General features: G+C 37.1%; 1 protein-coding gene across 9 annotated transcripts in view; it reads left to right on the top strand.

Moving 5' to 3' along the window:
- Positions 1 to 14,646, top strand: part of LOC144040752 (uncharacterized) — a 142,268-nt gene that overhangs the window by 74,616 nt on the left and 53,006 nt on the right. For 7 of the 9 annotated variants that reach the window (XR_013289831.1, XR_013289830.1, XR_013289832.1 and 4 more), the window contains exons 8-14: positions 1,661 to 1,840; positions 6,931 to 6,996; positions 8,339 to 8,494; positions 8,580 to 8,642; positions 11,975 to 12,205; positions 12,283 to 12,513; positions 14,378 to 14,479. Coding sequence is in view for 6 of the 9 variants with exons in the window: in XM_077555194.1 (XP_077411320.1) it covers positions 1,661 to 1,840; positions 6,931 to 6,996; positions 8,339 to 8,494; positions 8,580 to 8,642; positions 11,975 to 12,205; positions 12,283 to 12,513; positions 14,378 to 14,479 (1,029 nt within the window). In the remaining 3 variants the exon portion in view is untranslated. The remainder of the gene's footprint in view (positions 1 to 1,660; positions 1,841 to 6,930; positions 6,997 to 8,338; positions 8,495 to 8,579; positions 8,643 to 11,974; positions 12,206 to 12,282; positions 12,514 to 14,377; positions 14,480 to 14,646) is intronic. The other 2 variants (XM_077555193.1, XM_077555192.1) reach the window with 2 other exon arrangements.

Raw genomic sequence — 14,646 nt, 5'->3', positions numbered from 1 at the left:
ATCCCCACTTCGTCACGCTGAACCTGTTAGCTTGGGTTTCAGTAGCTTTGCTAAAAGTATGGGAGGAAATCAGTGGTGTGTGAAGGAAGGAAATTTAGGAAAGAACCATCTATCCGTTCTCTGAACATCTTATCCTCATAATAGTTGGGGACCAGCTGGAGCCTATCCTATCATAACCTATCATATCCTATCATATCCTATCCTATCACACCTACAGACAATTTAAAGGGTTGAGGTAGAAAAAAGGCAGAATAATTAACATAATAAGCAACATAAAATAACATAATAATCAAAGATAAGATAACATATTCTAAAGTTCTACTTTTCAGTAAAAGTATAATTTTGGATTATGTTAGTAAGATATATTATTTGTGCCATTTTCATTACATTCCTCTATAAAACAAATTGTTGCTATACATTTAAATTATAAATTTGATAGTTGACATGATCACAATTGCGTTAAACGATGATACATTATGTGTTTTGTTAGCACTGTCTAGTTACAGTGCTGTCACTACTTTAGTTCAAGACAATGATATTGCAACGGTAATAACAAGCATGATTAGCCAAATATTTTAGAATTAAGTATTCATAAATTATGTATTCATTTAAACCATCAAGGAGGTTAATCAAAGAAGGTAACAATTATTAATAGTAAAACATAAACCTATGTTATGTCTTCATGACTCTATTTTTAGAGATGTTTTATATATATATATATATATACAGGCTATAAACCTCCAGTAGATCTCATGCACCGCAATTACTATTTATATTTATTAATAATGTCATTGACTAAATATATGAGCTTAATCATCTGTTTGATTGAGTTAAATTCATGCTGAGACAGTGAGGTTAATTATATTGGAGTTTTGTTATAAATGTGATAAAACGTTTTTTCATTCACTTAATTGGAAAGGATGTAATTGGATACAGCGTGATCTTTTCAGTGGCAGGACTGATGACTGACTATTCTGTATGATGGCAGATGTCAGTGTAAATCCAGAAATGAACCTTTTTGTTTATGTAGACAACAGTATAATGGTTATTCATCTTCCAAATTGTTAATCCAAATAGAATTATGATGCTGATTTCAATTTCTAGAAACACCAATAATGTGTGGCATGCACATAAACTTAAACACGCAAGCTTATGTTGATTGGGTGACATTACATGAAAGACCTGCGGTTTTCCATAGACCAGAGTTAATTAAATTCAATTGTGTCTGATGCTTAAAGGCAATCCAAGTGAAGAAAAAAATTACCACCACAAATCTTGTCCCAAAGTTTCAGAAGCACACTTAAGATAGGGCCCTACAACTTTATGATTTGTTGACTTGCACTTTTATTGGTCCACAGTCAAAGCAGAAACTGTCGGGTTCCTCGGCCTGACACAATGCTTTTATGATCTTCCTTTTCACTGCTATGGAGACGGAGCAGACAGAGCTGTGGCAAGCATGCCTAAATTCTACTTTCATCTCTGTCCTCTTGTAGCTGTAACGGTTCCGTACTTCATTGTGTGCCTCTCCTTGTTTGGATCACCCTCTCTGCGGCTGGCTGCCGGCTGCACCCTAAGCTTTTTAGAAACGCTTCAAAAGCATACAACTTAACAGAGTGAACATATTCTCCGGCTGCCTGTCTTTATCTGTTGCTGCCCTCAGTTACAGACAAGCGAGCGTGCAGTGAACGACATTCGTGCAACCCTGGATCGGGCCCGTGTCAGTCTGGATGCAGAGAGGCAGATGAGGCAGCAGATCCAGGAACAGTCGGAGCACATCAGTAAAGAGTTGGCGTGTCTGCAGCAGGAACCGACTAATGTGCACTGCAACACTGAAAAGAAGGTAATTATTCAAATTCAAATGCTGTATAACTTTATTGTGTCACCTTGTCATCTGACTAGAACAGTTAGCCAAGACGAGGGTTGATTCGCTTTGTTGGCCATCTATTATTGACAGTGATATGTAGGTTTTAGGCCAGTGGCTCTTAAACTGGGGTCAATCGAAGAGTTTGGTGAGTTAGTCTCAAGGATTTGGCAGCAGTCAAGACACACACCCGACTTGTATGATTATTGATGATATGCCCGCTTGGCAATCATTGGCTGCAGGTGATCTCACTACATTGCTTGGCCTATCTGTGCTGCAGGGAATTTGGCGCACCCAGTAGTGACTGTTGTGATGATGCCAAAAGAAAAGGTGACCGGACGAATAGGTGCAATATGAATTGACATGTATAACAGTACGTTTGGTGCTCCACAGGGTTTAATTCTTGGGCCTCTGCTGTTTTTATTTCAGCTACTGCCCCTGGGTTCTATCTTAACAAATTTGCTCCCAAAAACATACAGTATATTTGCATTTTTTATGTTTTTTATGCTAAAGCATACAGAAGACTTTGATGCAGCCTCTGAACTGAAGAGAACTCTTAAAGCAATAGTAGATGTTACCAAAACGGCCAGCAGGTGGCAGTAGAGTATAAGAGATGAACCAGGGCCATGTTGCAAAATACTATTTTTCCCAGTGTTTTAAATAGATTTGTGAATCATTGTGAAACGTAGCTATATTCTAATGCTAATTGCTGCAAAACGGAAACAGATAGAAATGCACTTTTTTTCCTGATGCAAGAAGGGAATCTAGCATCCTAACTGCATGATTTTCAATGCCAAGTTGAGCATTTCTAGTCCAACACAACCAGCTATCGAGCAAAACTAAAGGAATCCTTCCTTAAACTGCATTGAGATGGGGAATAGAAGAACACAATGCTTTCTCAATTCAAGGTGAAGAGAGCCAGATTCGCTCCCGGTAAATAAATACAAATCGTATTTAAAAAAAAAAAAAGAAGGGTTTCTGTAAATGTGCATAGGTTTTAGGTATTCAATGTAGAATGGACAATGGAGTCGACAATGTCACAGTACAAAGACTTAAGCAGCAAATAAAAAAATGTGAAAGTTGTGCAGGATTCACATGAAACATAATATTCACTTTAATGTAATCAACTGTCTTTTGTCACAGCGAGACTGATAAGAGGGTCACACAGGTGCAGCAATTCAGTTAAATATTTAATTTTCCAATGTAATACTGACAGACATTGTCTATTTCTAAAGTGGAGTTGATAATAAGGTTTTAGATAATGGCTAATGGAATGTACTGATATTTAGAGCCTTATTGGAAAAAATGACACAAAATTAGATTTTTCTACCCGACTAATTTTTATGCTGCAGCACTTTTTTGACCTTTTCACTCTTTACTCTTTTTGCCAAAGAACAAAAGTAAATGTTCTTGCTTGTGATTTATATTGTGTTAGAATTCCATTTGGGCAGATACTTTGTGTTTTCACATTATTTATCCTTTTTTGAATACTCACACAAGCAGTGTGCATGCACAGTAAGATATGTCCATCATGTTTAGATTGTTAACCCAATGGATGGACCATTACCTTCAGTCCAGGGATCCAGTTTCTGCTTCACATCTGGCCCTGCTTAATGCACAAAACTGCTGTTTCTATGATCTCGCTATAACATGTCACACATTCACACACGCCATGCCTTCTTCATTCCATTTTTGTACAGACAGTCTTCAGGATGGAGTAACTGTTGAGACTACATGTTAAAAAGCTTATACTTCACAATTCTAATCAACACTCAAGACTGGAGTGTACTCTACTGATTCCCTCCTTTAAAAATATTTGTATAATGAAATCATTTTCATGCACTACATTGTTATAATCATTATTCATCCTTTTATGGTTCACCATGTCTATTAGTAGCTCTCTCAATCTTACTATGGCAATCATCTTCAAATACACTGTCTTGTTGTGTAGTTACTTCATTTAAAGAGAATTTTTTTTTCAATTTTATTGCTTGCATTATCATTAAAAAATTTATTTAGAGAAATGTGGTCAATGCTGATTTCTGTGGCCATTGCAATGTGTCTGTATGAGGGTCTGTGGTCTCCAAGTGATCCCATCCATTCATCTTCTACTACCACTTATTCTCAAGAGGGCCATGTGTTTGCTGGAGCCTATCTCAGCTGTCTTTGGGACAGAACCAGGGTAGACCCTGAACTAGTTGCCAGCTAATCATACGACGCATAAAGACAAACAGCCATTCATGTTCACATTCACACCTACGGACTATTAAAAGTCTTCAGTTATTCTAAGAAACCTCTTTTTTGTTGTTTGGGATAGAGGAAGCTGTAGTACCTGGAGAAAACCCACTCAAGTACGGCGAGAACATGCAAGCTTCACATAGGTCCCGGATTCAAACCCCAACCCTCAGAACTGTGAGGTGAAAAGCTAGCCAGTGGCTAATTCAGTAGTGGACAAAATGGCAATGCGGAGATCATTGACCCCCACATAATTTGAGGAAATGTGTATTAAAATTGGTAGCCCTTTACATTGATAAATTCGTGAAAATGTCCACTTTTCATTGTGGACAAATGTGAGGCGGAATGCACTGTGTAGTTACCTGTTAATTAAATAAAACAAAGTTAATTGTGAGGGATGTAGAAAAAGAAAAAAAAAACGTTTGTGTGTTTATTATTATTGTTGTTGTATATTAAAAACAAAGTATATATTTTTTAAATAATCAACAACAAAAAAAGCTCAGATTTTTACATAACTCACTTCCCAGTATTCAAATAAGGGCTGATTAGATTTTTCCAGCAACATATGAAAAAGTTACATTGGTTCGTTGCGTAATATCTTTGACTTATTAACCTTAATATTAATCCATTCCTATGTGTCTGCAGTCTTCAATGAGCCTTCCGTTTAGAGGCATGCGCATGTAGTAGTTCCTCCACAAAGCAGAGTGAAGAAAAGAGCCAAATTGTGCATTATGTGACACAGACTAAAGTGGCGGGGAGACTAAAAGGCGTCAGAAGGAGCATTGTGATGGCACATACGCGCCATTGTTGAAGTTTTGTTCAGGTCTTCAAGGCTGGACTTGGTCCTGCTCACAATGATGATATTTATCAGAATCGCTTAACTATTTTTTCCTTTCCTTGCCTCTCGTGCCATCATTTTTGTTGCTCATTTCTTTCCTTGCCTTGACACTTTTCCCTTTTATCCCCGTCACCACCCGCACCCCCAACTGTACAAATATTGTTACACCCCCTCCTGTCGTCCTCTACCCCACCTTTTTTTCAACTTCCTTCTCTTTATCTTGTCATTGCCTGTCAGTAGGGATTCTGTCTGCGCTGAGTGTTGTGTGCGTGTATACGTGCAAACACACTGAGACCGAGATACACTTAAGAGCTCATTGATTTAAAAATACCTTCGATATCGGCGGTCCCCTCCCGCCGATTCGTTCAGGAGCTTATCACGCGCGTAGACATCCGCACTCAGAGATATGCATAAAGCAAAGCTCTTACTCCAAAGTTTCTCCTTAAACTTTGTGATTGACCTAGTTAGCGTGTCATTTTGACAAGGTGTCTGTTTTGACACGACATTCTCTGGTGTTTATCAACATTCATTCTGCCTATCACGCGCTCACATTGGGAATTGAGGCACATACACTACTCAAAGATAAATGAAGCTGAGATTTAAGATTTATCAGAGATAGTGCACGTTTACGGTATGTAGTTCTAACGCCACATACGATATACTGTAAATACCCTGGTCATCGTTTCATTTGCTTATTGCGCTGTCATTATACACAACGTTAACAAAGACTCAACCTTCCGTAAAGTTATGATTAAAATTAGAGATGGGTGGTTATGGGCTGATACCACACTCGTATTAGTAAGTGTCGGTACTTGCGATGGGCTGGCAGGAACACAACACTTTCTGAAATCAAGATGAAAAGGCTACTTTCCCTGTTCATTTTATTCACCAGTAAACCCTGTACCTGTCTTGAGTTTGAAAACAAATATATCCTATTTTATTTTTCATTAAAAAAAGAATGTGCATAGGAAACTGGTGGGGTACCTCTCACAGGGCTAAGAACCACTGTACCCGAGGTACTGGTCCTCAGTATCTGTGTTTTGAACATTCCTAGTTCAAATTATGCATACAATGCTGAATGTGTGTTCTCATTCCCTCCCCTGAAGTTGCTGTGGTTTAGTGTATCACAAAAAAGCCTGGTTGCTGACTTCTAAAGGTGAGAGTTCAAAGAGCCAAGTTAACTCCATCAATCCCCTCGGACAGTTATAAATGAGCCCTCAACACTAGTCAAAACAATCCCTGGATCACTCCGAACCAGCAGGAGATGGAAAGTGCAAGGCAGCAGTTGGCTCAATTTATCACAATGAATGGTTTTGAAACTTTGCACTAAATGCATTGACTAATGTACACATTTCACCTCAACTTACTTCATTTATTCACTTTGGATTTAGTTTTGGTCAATTTAAAATTAATGCTACTGTATTTTACAATATATACGTGAAGTAAATTCCCACTTTCTCAAAGCTTGAAGATCTTTTGAAAAATGTGTGAGATTAAAAATCTATTTAAAAATCCATTAATGGAAAAAAATGACATGCAATACATGTCTGCAGATATGACGACTGCCCCCGAACACAGAAATATCTTGATAACATGCAGACTAGTGAACTCGGTTAGATGAAATAAAGAAATCAATAACATTTCCCAGCAAAGTCAAGGGTACGGAGCCGTGCGCAGAGGCACGCTTGCTCGGCACACACGCGGCGTCCTTCGGTAAAAGTGGGTAATCAGGGGAGCTCACCAAGGAAACAGACATAATGAAAGCAGTTGTCAGACACACTGTATTTCAAGAGAAGCATAAACACCAGTTTTGCTGCATAGATTGTCTTCCGCACACCACTGCGCTTATCTTAAAACACTAGTCCAATAACATGAATATTTGATCTCACATTGTGCACACAGCTGTTTTCCCCTTTACTTTGACAATGGAGAACCATGGGAAATTGAGAAGCTATTTTATTTATTTATTTATTTTTATTGTTTTTTTTTTTTAAAGGAGCTAAAGATTTTCACTCTTGTTAAGGAGCTCCACGAGAAGAGGTTGACTGACTATCAGGAAAAGGTAACTACTGAGCAGGCTTTATATTCTAATAAATGACTGTGAAATCAATGGAATGATAAAAACATTCAATGGACACTATTAGGTAAGGCTGGACAATCTAAAGAGATAAGGAGTGTGGCTTTTTTTTTTTTTTTTACTAGAATCTCCAATTTGTAAAACCATTCTCATAATACAAGACACAGCAATCACTGCAACCTGCAACCACAATAATACATGTATTGTGAAATAAATACTGCAAAGTTGTGCATTGATATTGTAGTAGATTAATAGTAGTAGTCAAGATGCATATTTTATGCTAATAACTAGTGATGGGTGAATACCCATACCAGGTATTGGTTTCAAGGTATCGTAATGGTGTGGTGGTTTATGATCAGGAACTAGTAATTGTGGGAATGCAGAAGTTATTGTAATTTTTATTCTCCACACTTTTTTGCAGTGAAACAACTCCCACATAATACTTCTGATTTACACCGTTCAAATTTCAACTTGCTTTAAAAATTCATGCCTCCCAGGGTATATATCGTCTGATTCCAAATTACTTACAGTATTTGCACAATTTAACGTTAACTATCAACTTTTCCTTATTCATTTTCTATGGGACTGACATTGAAGTAGCACTTTCCACGCCCACTTCCATACATACAACTAATCATCATTGGCAGGTGTCTGATGCTGCTCGGTGGCACAGTTGGTAAAGTGCATTGTCCAGTAAGCAGGAGGTTGCAGGTTTGAATCCCATCTCTAATTGTACATTGCAAATATATCCATGGCGGGGAACCTGGGTTCAAACTCCGCTTGGACCACATTTGATGGTTCGATACCAACTGACTATCATATCAGGAAATTAATTGTGATTTTTCCGAAATGATTAAATCCTACCTTAGACAGATTGCAGTTTGTTTTCTTTTCATTAATTTGTCATTTGTCATTTTTTACAAGTACAATTTTCACATAAATTATCTTTCAATTGACTTCACAAGCACATGCATTCAAATCTTAGCATTCAGCTAATAGCATTCAGCTTTCAGCATTCCCACGCAATTTCTGTAGAAATTGCACTTTGTCTAGTTAGAATAGAAAATTGACATTACAGTGCATCAAATGAAAAATTTAACAATGCTATATTGGGATATGTAGGTATTTCTTTAAAATGATCTGTCACTGTTTTTAATGGGAACGTTTATATATCAAATGTACCAAAAGTATTGATGATTGATATTGTATCGGTGAGTCTTAAAATAAGTGGTATCAACCATCCCTATTAGATTTAAATTGTTGTGATGTGCAGATGAGTATATTTTAGTGGCTTATCATTTTGGTTGTTTTTCTATTGTTTACCCAGGAGAACGATTTGGAGATCCTTGGTAAGGAGCGGGATGATCTAAGAGCCAAGATGGAGGATGTGAACAGCCAGCATGGTCAACTTATTCACACCAAAGATACACTGGAGGCCGACTTTGCAGTGTGCCAAGAAAAACTGCACGCTTGTCACTTGGAGGTACATATCTCACTTTGTTTATGTGTACATGTCCCTTTTTGTTTTTGTTTCCCTACAGAGTGTCTTTTACTTCTTGTCTTATCAGGTCAATAGCAGAGATGAGTTGATTCATCAATTGAGATTGCAAATAAAGTCAGCTGATAAGCTGGTAAGGTGGACTGTGTATGCCAGCCATTGTATTTGGATATCAATAATACACTATTGGGGGAATCGTTATTTTATATGAAAAATGCATTTAACAAAATGACATTCTAATGAGCCATTGTATTAAATAATTCCACAATGCCTGAAATAAAACAGACTCAGTAAAATATATTATATGCAGTACTTAACTTTTGTACAATTTCAAGCTTAAGATGTATGGGTAGACTTTGAACAGTAACTTCTGATTTTCTTTCTGTTGAACAAAGCACAACGTACTTTGCTTTTTTTTCCAGTGTGCAATGCAATTGTGAATAATATTCAAATGTGCTCCATAAAAAAGCTTTCTTTCTCTACTTTCAACTTTATGGATTAAACCGAATCTTAAGAGTGCTTTAAAAAGGCAGAGTGATTTTTCTTTATTTTAGTCACCATTTTAAGGCTACGCTAATACCTTTGTGGGTTTGTTGGATTTTTCTATCTGACATCAACCTGCTTTACACCCACATCGACCTAGGGGAGGTGTCTTTTTCTGAGCTGTTGCATTACAGCAGTGGGATGTTCTCCTCAATAGTTGCGAGCTAAAGCAAGGGGAATTATGAGTCACTCTTGTTTGCCGTGTCCACATTTTCCAATCTGGTGGTGAGACTAAACTGGGAAAAATATCTGACTCAAGCTTGAGTCATTGACTTTTAAGTTTTCTTGCAGCTCCCCTCGCTGTGTTTTCTGTGTGTGTGTGCTTATTGCTCAAAAACTGCCTTCCTAGTTCCATCATTTGGCATTCTCTTTACTTCTCAGATGACAACCCTGGGGGGAAGTAGGAAAATTTAACTAAAATGTCAAAGGTCATGAAGAGAAGGGTTGTTGGTGAAGTAAAACAGTGAGAGAGACTGAGCACTCGGGATGAGCGAGTACCAATATCAGATAATGGTATCAAGCCGATACCACTCATCATACTGCAACAGCAGCCGATAGCAGTATTTAAAAATTAGAAGAATAGAAAATTGCCATTAATTTTATGCAATTTTAAGTAAAAAAATTATATTCTGTAGAGATAGACAGATGTTTTTTTTTTCCAATACCAATTATTAGTAGTCAAAGAGGCTGATAACCGATATTTGGTGCCCAAATTCATTTTCACTATATTGGTGTAGAAACAAAACAAAAACAAAACACAAACTCCAACGATGTTGATTGTTAAAGCCTGTGTTTATTCGAACTTGTAAGATTTGCAAAATAAGAAATAAATAAAAATCTTTATTATTATTATTATTATTTTTTTATAAATCTTCTTAGTCTTAAAAAGTTAAACAAGTAAATACTTCCCTATTCTTTTCTACAGTACATTTAAAAAAATAAAAAATAAAATTAAGTTTTCCAAAATTTCAAAATAGCTGAAATGTTAAATTTTTAATTAATTTTAATTTTAAGCAAAAACAGTAGGTGCAGAGAGTTCCCAGGGTCAGTGACATCTCAGAAATGTAACTGAGCATTTAAATATATAGTTCCCTGAAGTTAACACAGTTTTAAAATAATCTATTATGCGTATAATTCTTCTAAAAAGCCGTTGCCGAAACTCGTCAAAATGCTGATAATCGGCACGGCCGATAATCGATCTATCCTTAATATTGGGATATATAGGTCTTCCTTTAAAAGTATCCTCATTGGGTTTTTTTGGGGGTTATCTATCAAATGTATTTGGTGACTGGTGACTACTCATGATTGCTGTACTTGTACTGGAATCAGTCTGAAAAAAGTGGTAATGAACATTGCTAATCAGAATATAAAGATGAATCAAAATGATCCCATGCAATCAAGCAAACTGAGCATTTGTGATGAAAGGAAATGAATTGAAATCATATTTTTTTGTCATGTACACCAAATGTGACCTCTGCAGTTGACCCGTCACAACGAACACACACTTAGTGGCACCCAGAGAATGATGAATATCAGGCTGCGAAGGTCAAAGTGACGCCTTTTCCGTCTTGTTTAATGAGGCTTGTTTGTTTCCTGAAGCCTTCTGATTATGATCACAAGACATAAGAATATTATAGTTAACGAAAACTAAATACCTAAAACCTAATTGAAAACTAATTTTTGTTAACTAATATAGAAACTAAACTGCTTTAAAAAAAAATGAAGACTAAATCAAATTACATATTATACTTGTAAAACTAACTAAAATTAAAATTAACTATAACATAAATGTCCTACATTTTTGTCTTTGTCAATTAACGTCACACATGAGCTGTCAGCCTTCATTTTAAATGTGTTTATTTTAGTGTCTGTACAAATGAAGGTATTTAGAAACAATTCTAGTTTACTCTATTACACAATATTTAGTGCTCCTTTTTTAAATCTTGCATTGGACACATACTCAATATTTTTAAAATAAATAAATAAAACAAATACTAAAACCAATACAAAATAAAGAAAAAAATTGGCATTTTGAGGGAAAAAAACCCTAACAAACTTAGTCTAAAAACTCATTTAAACTTAATTTAAAAATAAAAGTCAAAACGTAATAAAGACTATAATGAAAAATCCAAAATGATTATAAACCTGGCCCAGAGAACAGGAAAAACATTTGCATTTTATACACATATAGTTTTCCCATTAAGCCTCGTTTCAAAGGCCTTTTATTCAGCAACGAGAGAGATACTTAACTAACCACTAGCAAAGCACATGGTTGGATGTTACAAGAGTCATGTGACAACACAACAAGTTAGTATACGTGTGCTCTAAATCACTTTACATGAACTGACACAATAAATTCAAAAGCCACACACTAAAAAGTTTTCTTACTTTTTTTCTTTCAGAGATTTAATGTTAGTGGTCCACTTTGTCTGTCTTCCTCGCTTCTATTTCATGTGCAGGTTTTCTGCTAAAATACGCTGAGCGTTGATTTGAAATGGGACCGAGCAAATCCTTGGTTAAACCAAGCCGCGACGAACCTTTGCAATCTAACTAGTTGGCTGTCATTAGCTGTAAACCGGGAGGTTCTCATCCAGATTACAGCGGGATTAACATGGATGAACTCAAAATGAGTGTTCTAGAGCCGGTTTAACTTTCTCAACCTCTCCCCTCGAGAGGTGAGCTGTGGCGGGATTCTCGGTGTAACACCAGGATTAAGCCCGGTTTCACCTCATGGGTTTCCGTCTGTCATTGTGACAGGGGTGACTTTAAAGTAGGAGTTTGTGTAGTGTTTTAATTGGGTTTTAACAACAACTGTCTAATATCTGTTGAGCGCAGTAGTCCACTTTGCAACGTTTTGTTTTTCTACTTAATTACTGAACCAAGATTTGTTCTCATCTGCATGCATGTTCCATTTGCTTTCAGTTGGCAACATCAGAGAAGGAGTTACAAAAGCAGCAGGTGCATCTGGATCTCCTCCTTCGGCAGCTGAAAGAAGCTCGGGAGGAATTAGAAGTGGCCCGCTTGCAAGCAGAGGAGCAAAAGGAAATGGCTGTGATTTTTAAACACAAATACACCGCTGCAATGGAGAAGGTGCACAAGTTGCAAGGGCAGGTGAAACATTTAGCTGAGGAGCTGCAATATTCCCAGCAACAGGTGGGAGACGCTTGATTGGATTGTGTAATTTTTATAAAAGTGTTTTCAGTGAACAATTCACGTCATCTAATTGGCAGCTAAAAGAGTCCCAACAAGCGAGCCATTTCGCGCACGAAGAACTATCGGAGCTGAAGCGGCGCCACCATGACAAGGTGGGCCAATGGGAGAGCTCGCAAGAGGCCCTCCACCAATTGACGGACGAGCTCCACGTCAGTCAAAATTTGCTGACTGAGAGACAGCAAAAGGTGGATCACTTTAGATGCCTTGTGCAAGACCTGCAAGGGCAATTGGACACACTCGAGCAGCAGGTCAGCTCATGACAGCCTCATTTATCTTTGAACATGTTACTATTTGTCCATCCATCCATCTGAGATTAGAACCAGGAAACTCAGAAATGTCAAGCAGACATGCTAACTAGTTATCCAGTGTATTGCCCTTTTGATTTTTTGCTCAGTGATTAGCTAGTTTGTTCCCCCTTAATCTGAATTATTAATTCTATTTTGGACAACAGTTTATGGATGGTCCATAAACATGTGAGCCTTTGTCCGTGTGAATGCCAACACGTGCCACATAATCTTTTACCCACTCTTTTTTCATTTTTTTTTTTTTAATATAACTACGTCAAGCAACAGATGAATCATCTTTATTACGGAGAAATTTAATTTGGATGAACTTAACTGCTGCTGCCAAGGTCAGACGGGAAGAATGTCATTTTAATCCAATCAACTTTAATCTGTTGGTTATAAAAGAGTTAGGCTGCTGAAGAATGGCTGTATCGCCGGCCCTTTATTACGCCGGCTAATGACTTTGATTGTGAGGCGCCTATCAAGAGGTTAGGAGTTCTTATGGAGCTTCGGGACGTCTCTGCACTGTGCTTGATGCAGCTTGCCCTGTTGTCAGTATTTACAAGCCCAAAAAATATTAAAAAAGTGAAATACAGTTGATATTTTAACAAACAGATAAAAAAATAAAAATAAACTCCTACATAGGCAAGACAGGCAGTATACTGGATGGATGGAAAGAAACTCAGCAACTAGAAGACCATCCAGCTGGTATTCTTATTTTTTATAATGAATGTTAGCTTTAAAATCAGGGATGTCACAATGCGTTGGAATCGTCCATGTTGTGTACCGTTACTGGTGTTGAATTTACTAATTTCCCACCCCACAACAAATCTTATCTATACATGCAAATGAGTGCAACATATACAGTCATCACACATAAGATGCAGTAAATTTCAAATCCAATCCGCGGTTATGTGTATGGGCATTTTAGACGTAGTACAGGTATTGGTTTCTCAAGGTATTGGTACTTGCGACGGCGGCCGATACCAGTATTGGCTTCTTTCTTGTGGCCATTCAGGAACTGGAAATTAGAAAAATAGAAAATTGCCATTAATTTCATGGAATTTTAAGGAAATATGATATATTGGGACTGTTGGGACATACAAAATAGGTCTTTCTTTAAAATTATCTTTTTTTAAAATTATTATTCTATGTATCAAAAGTACTAGTGGTATCGGTACTTAGGTATCAGTGACTACCATACTACATACCAGGGAAAAAAGTGGTATCAAGTATCTTTAGTGACAAGCCATTTTTACACACTAAACTAATAAGTTTTAACTCTAATCAAATTCAAGTGAACTCAATGGAGTGCTAACCTCTGCCAATGTCAAACCCTCCTAAAAAAAAATCGGCACTTTTATTTGGAAATTACAATTACAAAATAAAAAAAAATGTCCTTAGAATGTATTTGAGTAGCCATGGGTTACGTTGGTTGCAACATCATTACAATGTGGTAAACTTGTTGTTGTTTTTTTATCCCCCTTTCTCCTTAAATGACATAAATTTAGCACATTTTTATCATGTGCAAACTATTAAGTTCAAATTAAGTGAATTCAAAGGACTTTATTCCCAGTGTACAGTTTGCATAATCCTGCTAAAAACAAACCAATACAAATGTTTTTTGATGGCTCTTAAACAGGAATATTTTCTTTCCCTCTTCAATTTCTCCAGTGATACATACACCTGCTCCAACGTGAGTGCAATCCAACAAAACACATTTCCAAGGGCAACAAAACACTACTTTTCAGTGTAGCGATAAGCAACTCTTTGACATATACTTGCGACTTTTCCTCCCGTCTTTATCTCTGCTCTCCTCTGCATGTAGAAAGTCGTGTTGGAATGTGACCTGCGACTTTATCAGCAGAGTCACTCTCACGCGGACGAGGACTACCTGAGCCTGCAAAGGCACGAGCAGAAGCTGCAAAAGGTAAGGCCGTCGATTCCCAACACACGTTTATCATCTCATTGAAATAATACAATTGTTGTGGTTTTGAGGGATTTCAAAATAGAGAAATGCACACATCTCTGTAGGGTGCAGCTGAATTTGACATGGACAAATATAGTGATGTACTCACCTTTTGTGTCCGTGTGTGT

Source organism: Vanacampus margaritifer, chromosome 20 (genome assembly GCF_051991255.1).
Source record: "Vanacampus margaritifer isolate UIUO_Vmar chromosome 20, RoL_Vmar_1.0, whole genome shotgun sequence".
In the NCBI taxonomy this organism is placed as follows: Eukaryota; Metazoa; Chordata; class Actinopteri; order Syngnathiformes; family Syngnathidae; genus Vanacampus; species Vanacampus margaritifer.
This window is presented reverse-complemented; position numbering and strand designations above follow the sequence as displayed.